The sequence below is a fragment of the Oncorhynchus keta genome, chromosome 9 (genome assembly GCF_023373465.1).
Source record: "Oncorhynchus keta strain PuntledgeMale-10-30-2019 chromosome 9, Oket_V2, whole genome shotgun sequence".
In the NCBI taxonomy this organism is placed as follows: domain Eukaryota; kingdom Metazoa; phylum Chordata; class Actinopteri; order Salmoniformes; family Salmonidae; genus Oncorhynchus; species Oncorhynchus keta.
Window position 1 is genome coordinate 29,619,219 of NC_068429.1, and position 18,010 is coordinate 29,637,228.

The 18,010-nt window shown below is 42.7% G+C and overlaps 1 protein-coding gene across 4 annotated transcripts in view; it reads right to left on the minus strand.

Annotated features, from left to right (window-relative positions):
- LOC118373620 (cytospin-A-like) overlaps positions 1-18,010 on the minus strand; it is a 50,985-nt gene that overhangs the window by 16,494 nt on the left and 16,481 nt on the right. For all 4 annotated transcript variants that reach the window (XR_004823454.2, XM_035759800.2, XM_035759799.2 and 1 more), the window contains exon 9: positions 516-594. Coding sequence is in view for 3 of the 4 variants with exons in the window: in XM_035759800.2 (XP_035615693.1) it covers positions 516-594 (79 nt within the window). In the remaining variant the exon portion in view is untranslated. The remainder of the gene's footprint in view (positions 1-515; positions 595-18,010) is intronic.

The window sequence follows — 18,010 nt, forward strand, 5'->3', positions numbered from 1 at the left end:
TGCTATATGAACCTGATGTGATTGCAGTGCCTGCTAAATGAACCGCATGTAATTGCAGTGCCTGCTATATGAACCTCGTGATTGCAGTGCCTGCTATATGAACCCCATGTGATTGCAGTGCCTGCTAAATGAACCGCATGTAATTGCAGTGCCTGCTATATGAACCCCATGTAATTGCAGTGCCTGCAATATGAACCCCATGTGATTGCAGTGCCTGTGGCCCTTCTTCCATTATGACACCTGACACTCAAGATAGGAGGTCAATCTCCCATCTGCTACACACCGCTCTACTATTCCACCCTCCTAGCTATACATGGACATCAGGACGGTAGTGACGGACTTGTGAGGTCTTGTGATGTTTATCTGTGAGGTCATGGTGCAGCGAGGTACCCAAACTAAACTAGGTCAACGCACTGACTCCCTGGACAAGTGTCTCCTAAATAACTCAAATGTAAATATGTCTGTTCTGTTGGACAACCATTAAATGATATGAATGACGACAGTGTTGTACCCACCTGGCATAGTGAGGTCTGTGTAACTGGACCTCTTGTCCACCATGGAGGATGGGGGTTTGGGGGTCGATGCAGTGTGCCTCTGAAACATAGCACAATTGAAGAGAATCAGACATACACACTAGCATATACAGCAACATTGTTCATTAATGAGGACAGTATAACAGAACTACTCCAGAAGTAGGGTATCCAATCAAAAATGCATATTTTGTCCAAAACCATCATCATCCGATCCAAAGTTATTTTTACCATTGTAGGACCGGATGGCCAAAATTAGGGAGACTAAATCAACAGAGGCCGGAAAAAAAAAAAGGGGCCAAAAATGTTTTCTAAAATATCTGGAAAATAGCATTGCGTCAGATAGGCTGGATGCCGTGGGAGAATTAAGGCTGACTGACAGGCTCACAGTTGAACTTGTCATCTTTTTTCTATAACCCGGAGGACAAAGAAAAAAAAAGGAGGTTAGATAGATATCGATTTAGACATGACATAGTATTTTCAGTTAGGTGTACACTCTTCAGATTAATGTGAAATTCTTGTTCTTTCGCGAAGATTTCACAAAAAACAAGCATATCTCTGTGAAATGTCAATGGAGCAAAGAGCGTACCGCAAGCTTTTTATTTTCAAAGCCTTTCTAACAAGAGGGAACAACTTTGCAGACGACCACAAGAACATGTCAAATCCTCAAAAGTGTCTGTGAGAAAGAGGTACCGTAATTGCTGGACTATTAAGCGCACCTGAATATAAACCGCACCCACTGAATTATTAAAAAATATGTATTTTGTACACAAATAAGCCGCACATGTCTGTAAGCCGCAGGTGCCTACCGGTACATTGAAACAAATTAACTTTACACAGCCTTTAAACGAAACACGGCTTGTAACAAAAATTAAACAGTGGCTTACCAAGAAAGTCATTGGTCACCCTCTTCCTCCTCCTGTGCACTGAAACCACTGAAGCCATCTCCTTCGGTGTCGAAGTTGAATAGCCTCAGAATTGCTTCATCCGATGTTGGATCGTTTTCATTGTCGCTCTCGTCACTTTCATCCGGAGGCAAATACCCCGCTGAGCTCATGCTGCCCCTTCAACACGCAGCAGACCAGCCTTTCGAAATCTGTTGATGATAGTCGATTTTTTGACAATGCTTCACGCTGTCAGGACCCACTGGCAGACTTGACCATAAGTTGCTCTTCGCATGCGGCCCGTTTTAGTGAAGGATTTCTCCCCACTTGTCATCCAAGCCTCCCACTGAAAAAGGAGCGCCACCTTAAAATGCACGATTTACACTGATGTCGAGTGGCTGCAAATACTTTGGGCCATCTGCTTTTCTTCCCTCTGAAAGCTGTTGTTGTCTTTTTGCACGGAGTCAGTTCCTCACGCTGCTTTCCAACGTCTTATCATCGACTCATTAAGGCCAAGCTCCCGTGCAGCAGCTCTATTTCCTTTTCCAACAGCCAGATCGATCGCCTTCAACTTGAAAGCTGCATCATATGCATTTCTCTGTGTCTTTGCCATGATGAGGGTGACAAAATTACTACCGTAATCAGAATGATTACTCGATTTACGTCATATTATGTGATATTATGTCATATTATGTGACGGTGCTCAATTTTTTGGCGGCTTGAATCTTGTGAAAGCGTGAAAAATCCATAAATTAGCCGCGTCATTGTATAAACCGCGAGGTTCAAAGCGTGGGAATAAAGTAGCGGCTTATAGTCCGGAAATTACGGTACTGCTCTGTCACATCTTGGTACTTATTATCAGATGTATTAGGTTACGAAATCTGACTTTTTGGATACATATATTTTTTTATTTATCTGTTATTTTACCAGGTAAGTTGATTGAGAACACGTTCTCATTTGCAGCAACAACCTGGGGAATAGTTACACGGGAGAGGAGGGGGGTGAATGAGCCAATTGTAAACTGGGGATTATTAGGTGACCATGATGGTCTGAGGGTCAGATTGGGAATTTAGCCAGGACACCGGGGTCAACACCCCTACTCTTATGATAAGTGCCATGGGATCTTTAATGACCTCAGAGAGTCAGGACACCCGTTTAACGTCCCATCCGAAAGACGGCACCCTACACAGGGCAATGTCCCCAATCACTGCCCTGGGGCATTGGGATATTTTTTTTTTTTTAGACCAGAGGAAAGAGTGGCCCTACTGGCCCTCCAACACCACTTCCAGCAGCATCTGGTCTCCCATCCAGGGACTGACCAGGACCAACCCTGCTTAGATTCAGAAGCAAGTCAGCAGTGGTATGCTATATAATATATAGATATAATGTTAATGATATGTTAGAGAAAGACCCCACTGAATGATTCAGAACATGAAGAATCATATTTGTCTTGGTAAAATGTATTTTATAACATAAGGAAGTGAAATTGCATCACCACAGCACGATTTCAACCACTCTGGGCGGACACCCTATATTAGAGCTACCCAACATTATACATCGAGTTAGGACTGGGTAGGGCCTGTTTTTTCATTAAGAAGTTGGGTACAGGTAGGGCTCAGTTATCACTAACATTTTGAATCGGAGCCATTTTCTCATGCTCATAACATATCTCATCATTGAGCAGAGCAGCCCCAGTGGAGCTGTTGCTATGGATTAGGGCTGACCCCATTTAGGCGACTGGTTGATTGTTTGGTCGATAGGCTGTTGGTCGACCAAGATTTTTGAGGTCGAGCAGTGGCAAATATTTAAATAAAAAATTGACACAGAAGACACGCTTGTGAATCAGATGGGTGGACTAAAACGGACCAGTTTTTTTCTTCTTCTGGTTAGGCTTTATTGATCTCTGGCTCCCTCTTTAGTAATTTGTTTGTCTTCATTTTTAAATTACAATGCTTAAAGCATCAGACAAGCTCAGTAGCCTACATATAGTTGATTTTATTCAAATATATGGTGTGTCTATATATGGAAAAATACCCTTTTAAAATGTAAACCAATCGCTTGGTCGAAAGAACAGATAACTCTCGGTCAACAGTTGTTTTTTTCTAGCTTGAAATATACTTATTTATGTTACCATACTAGAATGTATTGATTACTTTACATTAATATATGTTGGGGTCAAAGGAGGGTGGATAAGAACACGGTGCATGGACAGTTACTGAGGGAGACAAGGTTGGGAGGCAGGGAGTTTACATTCTGTCAAACAGGTTATTGTTAAATCTCATGGATCCTATAGAGGAAGGCAAAAGTCTGGTTTCAGTCACTTATAAGGTAGGACAGCCATGGATTAGGGAGGAGTGAGAAGGAATATTCCTATCACACACACACTTCAAATCAAGTTATTGGTCGCATACACATTTTTAGCAGATGTTACTGTGGGTGTAGCGAAATGCTTGTGTTCCTAATTTCAACAGTGCAGTAGGTACCTAACAATTCACACAAATCTAAAAGTAAATGAATGGAATTAAGAAACTGAGATTGAGCAATGTAGGAGTGGCATTGACTAAAATACAGTACAATAGAATACAGTATATACATATGAGATGAATAAAGCACTAAGTAAACATTAAACTGACTAGTGTTCCATTATTAAAGTGACCAGTGTTCCATTATTAAAGTGACCAGTGTTCCATTATTAAACTGACCAGTGTTCCATTATTAAACTGACCAGTGTTCCATTATTAAAGTGGCAGCAGCCTCTAATGTGCAGGGCTGAGTAACCAAGTAACCGGGTGCTAGTACTTACATGCCTACGAAGGTTCTAGCAGGAGGTTAGACCATGACTACACCAGTAAAAGGAACCAATTACATTCCTGACCAGCAGCAGAGATGCATTGGCTATCTAGGTGTAAGGAGTTGACTCCTAGTAGAAGGGTATAAATATACGTGCTTGTGTAAACAAGTCTTTGTCTTTACAGCTGTTTGACCCAGTGGGTGAATGAACTTGGTTTGAGCTTTTTTTTTGAGTCATCCATTTGAGTTTTTACTCTGTTCAAAACCGTTGGCGTTGCCGTCAGGATTCACCACGATTCACAGTCAAACTAGAGAGTCCGAATCAGTGAAACAGGAGCCAGCACCAAAAACAAGGTAGGCACAGTTCCTACACCTGTTACCAGTCATTCCCATATCTTGGAGAGATGAGAGTTGTAGGTTGAACCAATAATAGGATATGGACCTAGAAAACCAGAGATTATTCAATAGTCCCATTGTATTATGACCGGTCGTAGATTTATGGTATAGGGTAATTTCGAGCAGGCTGGTACCTGCGGGAGGTAAGTCCTAGGGGGTAAATCCTGAGTGGGTTGGTTTCTGCTAGCTTCATATAAGCATAGGGTAAGTCCCGGAAAGTAAGCCGAGCAAGCTGTTCCCTGCAGAAGGTAAATCCTAGGGGGTAAATCCTGAGTGGGGTTGGTTCTCTGCTAGACCCAAAGGGGGAGTGAAAGCCCAGCCGGGGTGGCTGTGAGGTGGTAGTGTGTGTGTGGTTAAATGTGCATGCTTGTCTACTAGTACTGTAGGTTGTAGAGAAGTAGTCCACGGGTAGAAAAGCAAAAATATAATATTTGAAAGTTGTTTGAACATGATGTGTATATTTAGCAGTAGCAATAAGGAGAGAGGGTGGTTTATGCCCTATTGGGTCGGGGAACCTGTGTTGGCAACAACAGTGATATTTGAAGCATGACACTGGTATAAGACATTAGGTCTCCTGTATTCTCCAGTAGTAAATTGACAGATGCTTCAGTATTGATTCTAATACAAAGTATTAGGTCCCGTGACCAAATTATTAGGCACCTATACCTTAACTACTATCCAGGAAGTGAGTATCACTTTTTAAAATTGCCGTGTATTAGAGCCGCGAGTGAGGAAAACCCCCTGGACACCGCCGGGAGAGGTGTTGGAATAATAACTATTGAAATGGCGACCGATGGCCCCAACTCTCCCTGTAAAAGGGGGGCTAGAGGAAGAAAATATTAAAGCCAGAGGCGCTGAAAGAGGAGCATGAGCATTGTACCAATTTGGCTCCAATATGGGAAAATCTTGCAAACTGGATAAGATTGTACTTTTCCGTCAGCAGACCAATCTAACAAAGAATTCAGAGATGATATTGTGAGTTGGCACAATGACATACAATACAAATCTAAAGCACAATAAATCAGCGTTTTGATGTCAGCAGGCTATCAACCAAAAAGCTAAACCGATAAAACCAAAGTTAGTAGATGGCATCAAAAAGACCGGGTACGTGAGTATATTGATAGAATGTGTTCGTCTGCTTTGATGGCAGCTTTGAAACCTGTTATCCAAATGGCTATTGCGGGGGTAGTGGACAAACATATTCACTGGGTTGAAATAGTGCAGGAGGTTTTGAGAGTGTAATCTAATTCCGCTCACCAAGCAGCCTTGAATATGGTTGATAAAGCCACAGTGAAAGTCACTAACAGTGGTTTTAACAGTCAAGGTAAGATAAAGAAATGGAGGAAAGGGCAGCAAACCTGTGCTAAGACGCAGGGCGATAGAACCCCGTTTTAGATGTGGGACCATCGGTCATTGGAAGAATGAGTATACGGTAGTACTGGAGCCTACTGCACCCGCTCCCTATGGAGGGAATGCTGCGACGCATGTGTTAGATGTGGGACCATCGGTCATTGGAAGAATGAGTATACGGTAGTACTGGAGCCTACTGCACCCGCTCCCTATGGAGGGAATGCTGCGACACATGTGTTCGCAGCATTAACAACAGACACTCTTGAGATTAGCAGGGGTGCTTGACATAGGCTACATTTACAACAGGAAAAAAGTATTACAATTAGTAGGGTAACAGGGGCAGAATCGAAAGCTATTTGACTACTACCCATGTCTCTGACCATAGAACCAGTAACAGCCAGATCATTTTACATGGCGACGGGTGTGGAACCAATTTTGAGGTTGGCTAATCTATGCGAAATGACAGGGAAAATGGATTCTAAAAAGTAAAGTAAAGTTACAGTTGGCACGGACAAAAACTCCTTGCAAACTCAGAAAACCTTGGGTGTTTTTAATCTCGTGAGACATTATTCCATTTTGATCTTGAAATAGCTACATAGAATTGACGAAATCAATGAGGGATCCTCATGAGAATTTAGAGTGGAGTTAATATTGACAGTCATTGTTTGTAGAGTTAAAGAAACAAATTGTAGAGTTGCTGTTAAAATTGTAGAGTTGCTGTTAAAATGTGTTCATGAGTAAAAAGGGCCTCGTAGTGCGGTGGTTACGTAAAATCATGTGGAAGAGAGAGAACAGTCAGTACTGGACTAAATTGTCAGACTTGGCGGCAAGGGGAATGCCACCGTGTCTAAGGGTACTACAGGCTACAGAAATGGTTAAGCATACTTCGATTACAATGCCCCCCCCACCCCAGCAAAATAGATCTGTCTCGATTCAGTGCACATTAATCTTAAAATAGTAGACATCAATGAGTGTGAAGCAAACAGGGAATATCCAACACAGGTTGGTAATAGTATATACAGTAAATGGTGGAATGGATTAAAACCCAAACGATTAATGAGTGGAGGGAGGACAGTGGACTGAAGAGAATTTATTATGTTTTGTTTTGTCTTGTTTATTATGTTTTGTTTTATACTTTATAAAACTTCAGAATTTCACTAACTGCTTTCTCAAGGCAACAGCCTCGGGAAACAGAGAGATCAAACAGAGAGATCGGGACACCCTATCCTCTCCTAGAAGAGAAAATGTAAATTTAGTTCTCACTATGCTAAATCTTATAATCAGCAACAAAAGTTAAGGCACCCGGATTCGGCCGTAAAGAGAGCTGCCAATTAAGTAAGGCCTGGCCTTTTGTTTGTTTTTGCCCTATTGTTTTTACCACACACACCAGCACCCCACCTGTTATTAATATTTGGTAGTGGTGTTAATACAATGTCTGATGTAACTGTGTGGGGTCTTTTTATTTGGTTTTAGTAGGTTCTTAACGAGCTGAAAGGATGCACGTTAAAAGGGCACAGAAATGAAATGTTCTAAAGTACCTATTGTCTGAATTTTGGATGCACACATGTAAGTTCTCCTGATAAGAATGTACTGAAAAAAAACTACGTGTAAAACAGGTACACAGAAGGTTTGAAATGTCTTTATATAAGTAGCCCTGAAGTACAGGGAATGAACATACTCACTTAATGGTGTTGAATGACCTCTGTTGTGACTTTCTGGTGAGGCCTGAACACCCTCACCAAAGGCTAGAGACATTGGGTGGGATTTAAGTATAATATGAAGAAGAAGTGTGTTGCTGTTGTTTTGTTTTTGTCTTTGCTTCAATACAAATATGACCAGATTGGGCCTGCTGTATGGTTGGGATGTCTCCCTAAGGGTTAGCCCTCTAACTCCCAGACCATGGAACTCTGCCGTGAGGTCGCTAAAATAAGTACTGTATAAGCCAATTTGCAAAATGGCTTCAACAGTGTGTTGTTATTCTCTGACATTTCTCTTAGAAATATAGTATTAAGAAAAGTGGGAATGTAATAATTATTCATACAGTGAATAGTTTGTCTGCATTTCCTGAATCAGAAATGCCTTAAACTTGTTTAGGTCTGTCATCTCTCAAGGTTATGGTGATAGTGACTCCAGATGGTATCTACAGTGGGAAGAAAAAGTATGTGGACCCTTTGGAATTACATGGATCTCTGCAGAAATCGGTCACGACATTTGATCTGATCTTCAAGTCACAACAATAGACAAACACAGTCTGCTTACACTAATAACACGTTTTCATGTCATTATTAAACACAGTTTAAACATTCACAGTGCAGGGTGGGAAAAGTATGTGAATCCTTGGATTTAATAACTGTTTGACCCTCCTTTGGCAGCAATAACCTCAACCCAATGTTTTCTGTAGTTGCGGATCAGACCTGACAATGGTCAGGAGGAATTCTGGACCATTCCCCTTGACAAAACTGTTTCAGATCAGCAACATTCTAGTGATGTCTGGTGTGAACCTCTCGAGGTCATGCCACAGCCTCTCAAATCGGGTTGAGGTCAGGACTGACTGGGCCACTCCAGAAGACGTATTTTCTTCAGTTCAAGTCATTCTGTTGTTGATTTACTTCTTTATTTTGAGTTGTTGTCCTGTTGCATCACCTAACTTATGTTGCGCTTCTATTGGCAGACAGACATTTTGCAGGAGAACGTAAGGCTAATCTTGGGAATTCATTTTTCTGTCGATGATAGCAAGCTGTCCAGGCCCTGAGGCAGCAAGCCGCCCCAAACCATGATGCTCCCTCCACCATACTTTACAGTGTGGATGAGGTTTTGATGTTGGTGTGCCTTTTTTTCTCCTCACATAGTGTTGTGTGTTCCTTCCAAACACTACAACTTTAGTTTCATTTGTCCACAGAATATTTTGCCAGTAGCGCTGTGGGACTTTTCTTTTTGGACAGCAGTGGTTTCTTCCATGGTGTCTTCCATGGTGTCCTCCAATAAACACCATTCTTGTTTAGTGTTTTACGTATTGTAGAATAGTCAGAGATGTTAGCATCTTCCAGAGATTTCTGTAAGTCCTTAGCTGGCACTCTAGGATTCTTCTTAACCTCATTGAGCATTCTGCGCTGTGCTATTGCAGTAATCTTTGCAAGACGGTCACCAGGATGAAACTAGCGAGATTACAGGCAAAGACTAAGGGAGATTAAAGCTCCCTAACATGCAATTATTTGTCGCTGCCCAAATAGGCTCTCTCGGTCTATTGAGAACTCGACTAGGTCAATTTGGGTGGACATGGAAGAGGAATTTAATGCCCCATATGGTTAATCAGATTATCTGAGTCAACAAAAGGTGGGACTGCTGAATCCAATAATGTCCCATACTAAATATATATGGAGACAGATTCATGAGAGAGATTGTCACCTTTCTTGACAAGCTCCGTTTCATTATGGAACAAACCTAAATTGAAAATAGGGGGACAGACACAGTTTCCTGGAAAGGTTGGTATAGAAAGGGGATAAAGAACATTGGTTGTCTGTATCAAGAAACACTTACCTCTGAATAACTAAGGTCCAAGTATAATTTACAGAAACAAGACTGAGATATCTCCAGCTTATGTTTAAGGTAGGATAGAAGAAATTCCCAGTACATTCCGATAGTGTTACGATAGACATCCTTTGCAAATTACCACATACAGCAGGGCTTTTATATTGCCACGTTACAGGTGGATTTAAGGATAATTGTATGGGCCTAAAGGCCGTATGGAGAAAAAGACTTGGAGGTAACATTTGGAGAGGAGGAATGGAATATAATATTACAACAGAGTTCTTTCCTACTATCCAGGTCTGTACCCAAACAATTTGAACTTCTACTTTTAAAAATCCACCTCTCTAAAAACAAGTCTCTCACTGTTGCCGCCTGCTATAGACCACCCTCTGCCCCCAGCTGTGCTCTGGACACCATATGTGAAATGATTGCCCCCCTTCGATCTTCAGAGCTCGTGCTGCTAGGCGACCGAAACTGGAACATGCTTAACACCCCAGCCATCCTACAATATAAGCTTGATGCCCTCAATCTCACACAAATTATCAATGAACCTACCAGGTACCTCCCCAAAGCCGTAAACACGAGCACCCTCATAGATATCATCCTAACCCACTCTAAATATACCTCTGCTGTCTTCAACCAAGATCTCAGCAATCACTGCCTCATTGCCTGCATCCGTAATGGGTCAGCGGTCAAACAACCTCCACTCATCACAAACGTTCCCTGAAGCACTTCAGTGAGCAGGCCTTCTAGTCGACCTGGCCGGGGTATCCTGGAAGGATATTGATCTCATCCCGTCAGTAGAGGATGCCTGGTTATAAAAAAAAGCCTTCCTAACCATCTTAAATAAGCATGCTCCATTCAAGAAATTTAGAACCAGGAACAGATATAGCCCATGGTTCTCCCCAGACCTGACTGCCCTTAACCAACACAAAAACATCCTATGTCGTTCTGCATCAGCATCGAACAGCCCCCGTGATATGCAGCTTTTCGGGGAAGCTAGAAACCATTATACACAGGCAGTTAGAAAAGCCAAGGCTAGATTTTTCAAGCAGAAATTTGCTTCCTGCAAGACTAACTCAAAAAAGTTCTGGGACACTGTAAAGTCCATGGAGAATAAGAACACCTCCTCCCAACTTCCCACTGCACTGAAGATAGGAAACACTGTCACCACTGATATATCCACTATAATTGAGAATTTCAAAAAGCATTTTTCTACGGCAGGCCATGCTTTCCACCTGGCTAGCCCTACCACGGTCAACAGCACTGCATCCCCCACAGCAACTCGCCCAAGCCTTCCCCATTTCTCCTTCTCCCAAATCCAGTCAGCTGATATTCTGAAAGAGCTGCAAAATGTGGACCCCTACAAATCAGCCGGGCTAGACAATTTGGACCCTTTCTTTCTAAAATTATCTGCCGAAATTGTTGCCACTCCAATACTAGCCTGTTCAACCTCTATTTTGTGTCGTTTGAGATTCCCAAAGATTGGAAAGCAGCTGCGGTCACTCTTGACCCAAATTGCTACAGACCTAAATCTATCCTACCCTGCCTTTCTAGGGTCTTCGAAAACCAAGTCAACAAACAGATTACCGACCATTTCGAATCTCACCATACCCTCTCTGCTATGCAATCTAGTTTCAGAGCTGGTCATGGGTGCACCTCAGCCACGCTCAAGGTCCTGAACGATATCTTAACCGCCATCGATAAGAAAGATGACTGTGCAGCCGTATTCATTGATCTGGCAAAGGCTTTCGACTCTGTCAATCACCACATCCTCATCTGCAGACTCGACAGCCTTGGTTTCTCAAATGATTGCCTCGCCTGGTTCACCAACTGCTTCTCTGATAGAGTTCAGTGTGTCAAATCGGAGGGTCTGCTGTCCGGACCTCTGGCAGTCTCTGGGGGTGCCACAGGGTTCAATTCTTGGACTGACTCTCTTCTCTATATACATCAATGATGTCGCTCTTGCTGCTGCTCTGATCCACCTCTACGCAGACGACACCATTCTGTATACTTCTGGCCCTTCTTTGGACACCTTGTTAACAACCCTCCAGGCAAGCTTCAATGCCATACAACTCTCCTTCCGTGGCCTCCAATTGCTCTTAAATACAAGTAAAACGAAATGCATGCTCTTCAACCGATCGCTGCCTGCACCTGCCCAACATCACTACTCTGGATGGCTCTGACTTAGAATACGTGGACAACTACAAATACCTAGGTGTCTGGTTAGACTGTAAACTCTCCTTCCAGACACACATCAAACATCTCCAATCCAAAGTTAAATCTAGAATTAGCTTCCCATTTCGCAACAAAGCATCCTTCACTCATGCTGCCAAACATACCCTTGTAAAACTGACCATCCTACCAATCCTCGACTTCGGCAATGTCATTTACAAAATAGCCTCCAATACCCTACTCAACAAATTGGATGCAGTCTATCACAGTGCAATCCGTTTTGTCACCAAAGCCCCATATACTACCTACCATTGCGACCTGTACGCTCTCGTTGGCTGGCCCTCGCTTCATACTCGTCGCCAAACCCACTGGCTCCATGTCATTTACAAGACCCTGCTAGGTAAAGTCCCCCCTTATCTCAGCTCGCTGGTCACCATTGCATCACCCACCTGTAGCACGCGCTCCAGCAGGTATCTCTCTCTGGTCACCCCCAAAACCAATTCTTTCTTTGGCCTCCTCTCCTTCCAGTTCTCTGCTGCCAATGACTGGAACGAACTACAAAAATCTCTGAAACTGGAAACACTTATCTCCCTCACTAGCTTTAAGCACCAGCTGTCAGAGCAGCTCACAGATTACTGCACCTGTACATAGCCCACCAATAATTTAGCCCAAACAACTACCTCTTTCCCAACTGTATTTTATTTTATTTATTTACTTATTTATTTTTGCAACCCATTATTTTTATTTCTACTTTGCAAATCTACCATTCCAGTGTTTTACTTGCTATATTGTATTTACTTTGCCACCATGGCCTTTTTTTGCATTTACCTCCCTTATCTCACCTCATTTGCTCACATCATATATAGACTTGTTTCTACTGTATTATCTACTGCATGTTTGTTTTACTCCATGTGTAATTCTGTGTCGTTGAATGTGTCGAACTGCTTTGCTTTATCTTGGCCAGGTCACAATTGTAAATGAGAACTTGTTCTCAACTTGCCTACCTGGTTAAATAAAGGTGAAATAAAGTTAAAAAAGAAACAACAGATGCTCCTCCCTATTAGAGATGCCCGGTCCAAACTGATTCAATTTAAAGTGTTCAATAGGATTTACTGGACTCCTCTGAGGCTGAACAGGTTTGATAGAATCCAGTCTATGCTGAAGATGTCAGTCAAGTACAGGTGACATGATCTGTATGTTCTGTGACTGTCCAAGCTTTACATTCCTTTTGGCAGAATAATGGAACAGACTGGGGATATTCTGGGTACCACAATACCTGCAAATCCTGCTTTGCTATTACTGAATATCACTAAGGATATTGATGGACTGAGAAGCTCATGTTTAAACTGGCTAAAAGTTGCTCTAACCACATCCAAAAGAGTCATACTGAGACACTGGAGGGAGAAGGACCTTCCCTCATAAGAAATGGTCTAAAATGAATGGAAAACCCGATAACTTTTCTGACATCTGGGGACATCTTTCTCTCAAGGATAGAAAGAGAAAACCATCTGTAATGTCCTGAGACAACTGGTAGGGGTACGGCCTTTTTTGTTCGTTTAGTTTGTCCTTTTGTTGTAATAGCTGTTATGGGGAGGGTGAGAAGTGAAAAGTTTGTTTCCTTTTCTATCTTTGTTGTGTGTGCGGTGCGTTACACATTCCGTTGCTGTCTCTGGCGGGCGGGGGGTCTGGGTGCATTCCGAATGCACTGTTTATTCCTGTCTGTCAAGTTATTGTTTAATGCCAAATTAAATTCAATTGCACTGTTGTTATATCGTGAAAGGAAATAAAAACTATAATTACAACAACAAAATAAAGATAGCAAGGTAAAACAACGCCCCTACTATCAGAATCCTAATGTTAAAGCGCATCAATACATACGGCTTTCTGGATTATACAGCCCAATTAATTACTCGTAGTCTGAGTCTTGCTTTGACACCCGAGGATGAAGGAGGCTGGGTAAAAGTGAGTGGGATAACCAACCGGAAAGTCATTTTCATTGGAGCCCAGTGAAGATCTAGCTCAAGATTCTCATCAAGGGTGGTGTGAAATGATTGAACATGTATTCTCTCTTCCCTGTTCAAGTCAATATGTTTTCTAGGTGGTGTGGAACATGTGAGTGATCATTGTTCCAGACGAGGATTGTTGGAAAACTGACTAATTGACTTGAGCACATTTGAATATTTGTATAACTATAAGTGGACAAGCAGTAGTGATTAACATGTTATGGGTTAGATGGAATGATCAATGTGCAAATGTATTTGTGCCCGGAGGCAAAGTACATAGGCGGCCTGTGTCTGAGACAGAATGTTTCCATAAGGGTGTTAGTTGCAGAGTCTGGCAGGACCGATATCAGTGCATTCTATGCAGTCCCAAACACCAAGGCGTTAACGTTACAGGGAATTGGGAAAGTGGTAGATGAAGGACAGCTAATGTTGCACAAGAGACTACTAATGAAGACAAGTTGAACGTCACGCATACCCAGATCATGGTGGGAGTAGCAGAGAGGGTGTTATCATTTCAGACACTATTGTCAACTTTCAGTGAGTGGTTCATCGAAGAAGGTACAGCTCTTGAAAGACTATCTACAGATCCCTGTATACAGGAAGCCACCTTACCAGAAGGACTAGCTACAGATCCCCGTATACAGGAAGCCACCTCACCAGAAGGACTAGCTACAGATCCCCGTATACAGGAAGCCACCTCACCAGAAGGACTAGCTACAGATCCCCGTATACAGGAAGCCACCTCACCAGAAGGACTAGCTACAGATCCCCGTATACAGGAAGCCACCTCACCAGAAGGACTAGCTACAGATCCCCGTATACAGGAAGCCACCTCACCAGAAGGGAAGTTTGCTGTAATAATAGCATCACATCTCCTGTGATTAAGAAACATGTGACAGAGTTTTGTAAGGTTGGATACTCTCCCCCATTCCTAACCACCAGAAAACACTTACCTCCCAGACGATTGCTGCTTACCAACCGTTGAGACCCAAAGGTTACACTTTAACGAGCGTGTTCACAAAGGGGTGGGGTGTAGATCGGCCTCAAGATGAGAGATGTGTATCTAACCTGAGCACAGGGAAGTATTCTCCACAGATTCCGACTGTAGCAGAACATAGGATGTCAGTGGCTAGAAAGTCAGGTAGGAGTTGGGAGACAGGTAGGGAGTATCTGAAAGATTCAGTCCTAGATTTATCAGTGAACCACAAGGGCAATAGGAGATCGGGAGCAGTCTCAAGGCAGTCACTGTAGGGTCAGCAACTGAAGGATGCTATAGTAACAGCATGGAACTGGACTATGGAGCAAACGAGGGGTATCTTGAAGTATGCAGTGTTAGTGGTGGCAGGTGTTACCTTGTTCACATTGCTGGGATATCATCTTCTGAAGGTGTTGATGTTGAAATGTGTATACAGTGCAGATTTACCTCAAGATGAGGAACAGTTGATTAAGGCCACCACTCGTGTATATCTTGTGGACATGGAGGGAGGAGGAGGAGACGGGATGGCGAAGTGAGGAACATATGGCGTGGGAACACCTTTTGTAACCTGTAGCCTGATGTGGAGGACTGGGTACAAGCATGAGGAGGTGTTGAGAGCCTTCATTGTTGTGGACCCCAGCAGAACAGTATCCCAAATGTCTAGAGTCAGGAAGTGGGAATTGTCACGTTATCAAACTTCCCAAAAATGTTTTGTCATATATAATTATGCATAGCTTAACATATTATGAATAATTTTCAAGTCCTTTGCTATCACTCTCTTAGCAACCTGAAGGAGGAAATGGAGAAAGTCTCCATGAGCAGAGTGAGCTGCGTGTTGGGAGCGAGCGACAGACAGAGGAACAGCTAATGGAGGAAGTTATTTTGCAATTCTGTCAGGGCCGGGATTAAATTTGCCAGAAGCAAATTGGGCCTGGGTAGGGCCTGAACGTCGAGGGCATAGGTAGGGTTTGGTTTAAAAATGCATTCCTGTGCAGGGCTTTATCCTACATAAAGTAATGAACTTACGAATAAACTTTATGATGTGTTAATTAAGGTGAAGTGTACTATAATTATGCTGAGATTGAGCCACTGAGGGATAACTCTAGTCTGAGTGCCAGCCTGTCTGTTTGTGCTATCATGCGAACTCCTTATCACTCACTGTTCGGGTTGCAAAGGGTCCATGGGAAGATAAACTTGGGAAATTGAAAATGTAGCTTAATATTCTTTCAAAAAAGTTAGCTTATAACAGTGAACCTTTTTTGTGGGATACACATAAGGCAATTCTAGGTCTTGTGGCATATTTTGGTTAAACTATCCCCAATTCAATGGAATTGAAACCTCTGCATGCACAGTGCATTCTTCCATCACACATGCAGTGCACTCTTCCATCACATGTACAGTGCACTCTTCCATCACATGTACAGCTGATTCTCAAGATCTTGCACACTAATTAGATGCTATTGAGCCCACACTGCTATACTGTCTGAGCCAAGGACTACATGCTTTCTGGTAAGTTTTGATTACAATACTGGGTGGGATGAATATATTAAATATGACATACATGATTTTTTCTTAACTAGTAAATAGTAGCTTACAGCAAAGTGTGTTAAAATAATTTCTAACTTGTTAACTATTTCTGCGAATTCGTTTTTGCTACCATGTGGGTTTTAACATCAGCCTGCTGAGGAGTGTTAATTCACCTGTTTCATTTAAAAACATTTATCCTACAAAAGGAATTGTTTAATCTAACTGCTTAACTCTTTATCTGTACATGGATTTGTATTTTTGTATTTAAAAAAAATCTTTACAGGAGAATGCCATGGGCACTATCTGATGTGTGGAGACATTTCACTGCAGCTCATGTAGAAGGAAAAACTGTGTACATTTGCAAAAAATGTTCCAAATCATGTGAAGAATGCAACAAAGATCCAGAATCAGCTGGCCTAAAGCTGGCATAAAGTTCCCTCAGCGCTCACAACAAGCAACCTCAAATATAAGTAGAGGGACCTTTGTCAGATGTGAAAATGATGAATCAGACACCGTATCGATAGCAACAGCTCATGGTCCTCCTGGAATCAGAAGTTTTTCTTGACTCAATAGAGGAACGTAGTCAGTGAAATGCTGATGAATGTCTTGCTCGATCTGTGTATGCAACTGGTTCACCTCTGATGCTCACAGGCAATGTGTATTGGTAGAGATTTCTGAATGTTCTTCGCCAAGCATACACCCCTCCAACCAGACATGCTTTGTTTACTAATTTGCTGGATGCAGAGTTCAACAGAGTTAAAGTGAAGGTCAAGCAAATCATAGAGAAAGCAGACTGTATTGCAATCATCTCTGATGGGTGGTTGAATGTTCGTGAGCAAGGAATAATTAACTACTTCACCCCTCAACCAGTATCCTACAAGAGCACAGACACAAGGGACAACAGACACACCGGTCTCTACATTGCAGATGAGCTGATGGCAGTCATCAATGACCTTGGACCACAGAAGGCATTTGCACTGGTGACAGACAATGCTGCGAACATGAAGGCTGCTTGGTCTAAAGTGGAGGAGTCCTACCCTCACATCCCACCCATTGGCTGTGCTGCTCATGCATTGAATCTGCTCCTCAAGGACATCATGGCACTGAAAACAATGGATACACTCTACAAGAAAGCGAAGAAAATGGTTAGGCATGTGAAGGGTCATCATGTTATATCAGCAATCTACCTCACCAAGCAAAGTGAGAATAAGAGCACCACATTGAAGCTGCCCAGTAACACCCGTTGGGGTGGTGTTGTCATCATGTTTCACAGTCTCCTGGAGGGGAAAGAGTCTCTCCAAAAAAAGGCCATATCACAGTCTGCCGATATGGACAGCCCCATCAAGAGGATCCTCCTGGATGATGTATTTTGGGAGAGAGTGGTAAGCAGCCTTAAACTCCAAAAAACCTATAGCAGTAGCCATTGCATGGATTGAGGGAGACAATGCCATCCTGTCTGTTGTTCAGATTCTGCATGCAGATGTAAGAGAAGAAATCTGTACTGCCCTTCCCACTTCACTGTTGCTCCAAGCAGAGGAAACTGCAGATCTGAAATGCATCAAAAAGCGTGAAGACTTCTACCTGAAGCCCATACACGCCACAGCGTACATGTTGGACCCGAAGTATGCTGGAAAAAGCATCCTGTCTGGTGCAGAGATCAACAAGGCCTATGGTGTCATCACTACTGTGTCTCACCACCTTGGCCTGGATGAGGGCAAGGTTCTTGGCAGCCTGGCGAAGTACACTTCCAAGCAAGGGCTTTGGGATGGAGATGCAAAATGGCAGTCGTACCAAAATATCTCATCAGCCACCTGGTGGAAGGGAATTTGTGGATAGGGGGCTCTTTCCCCT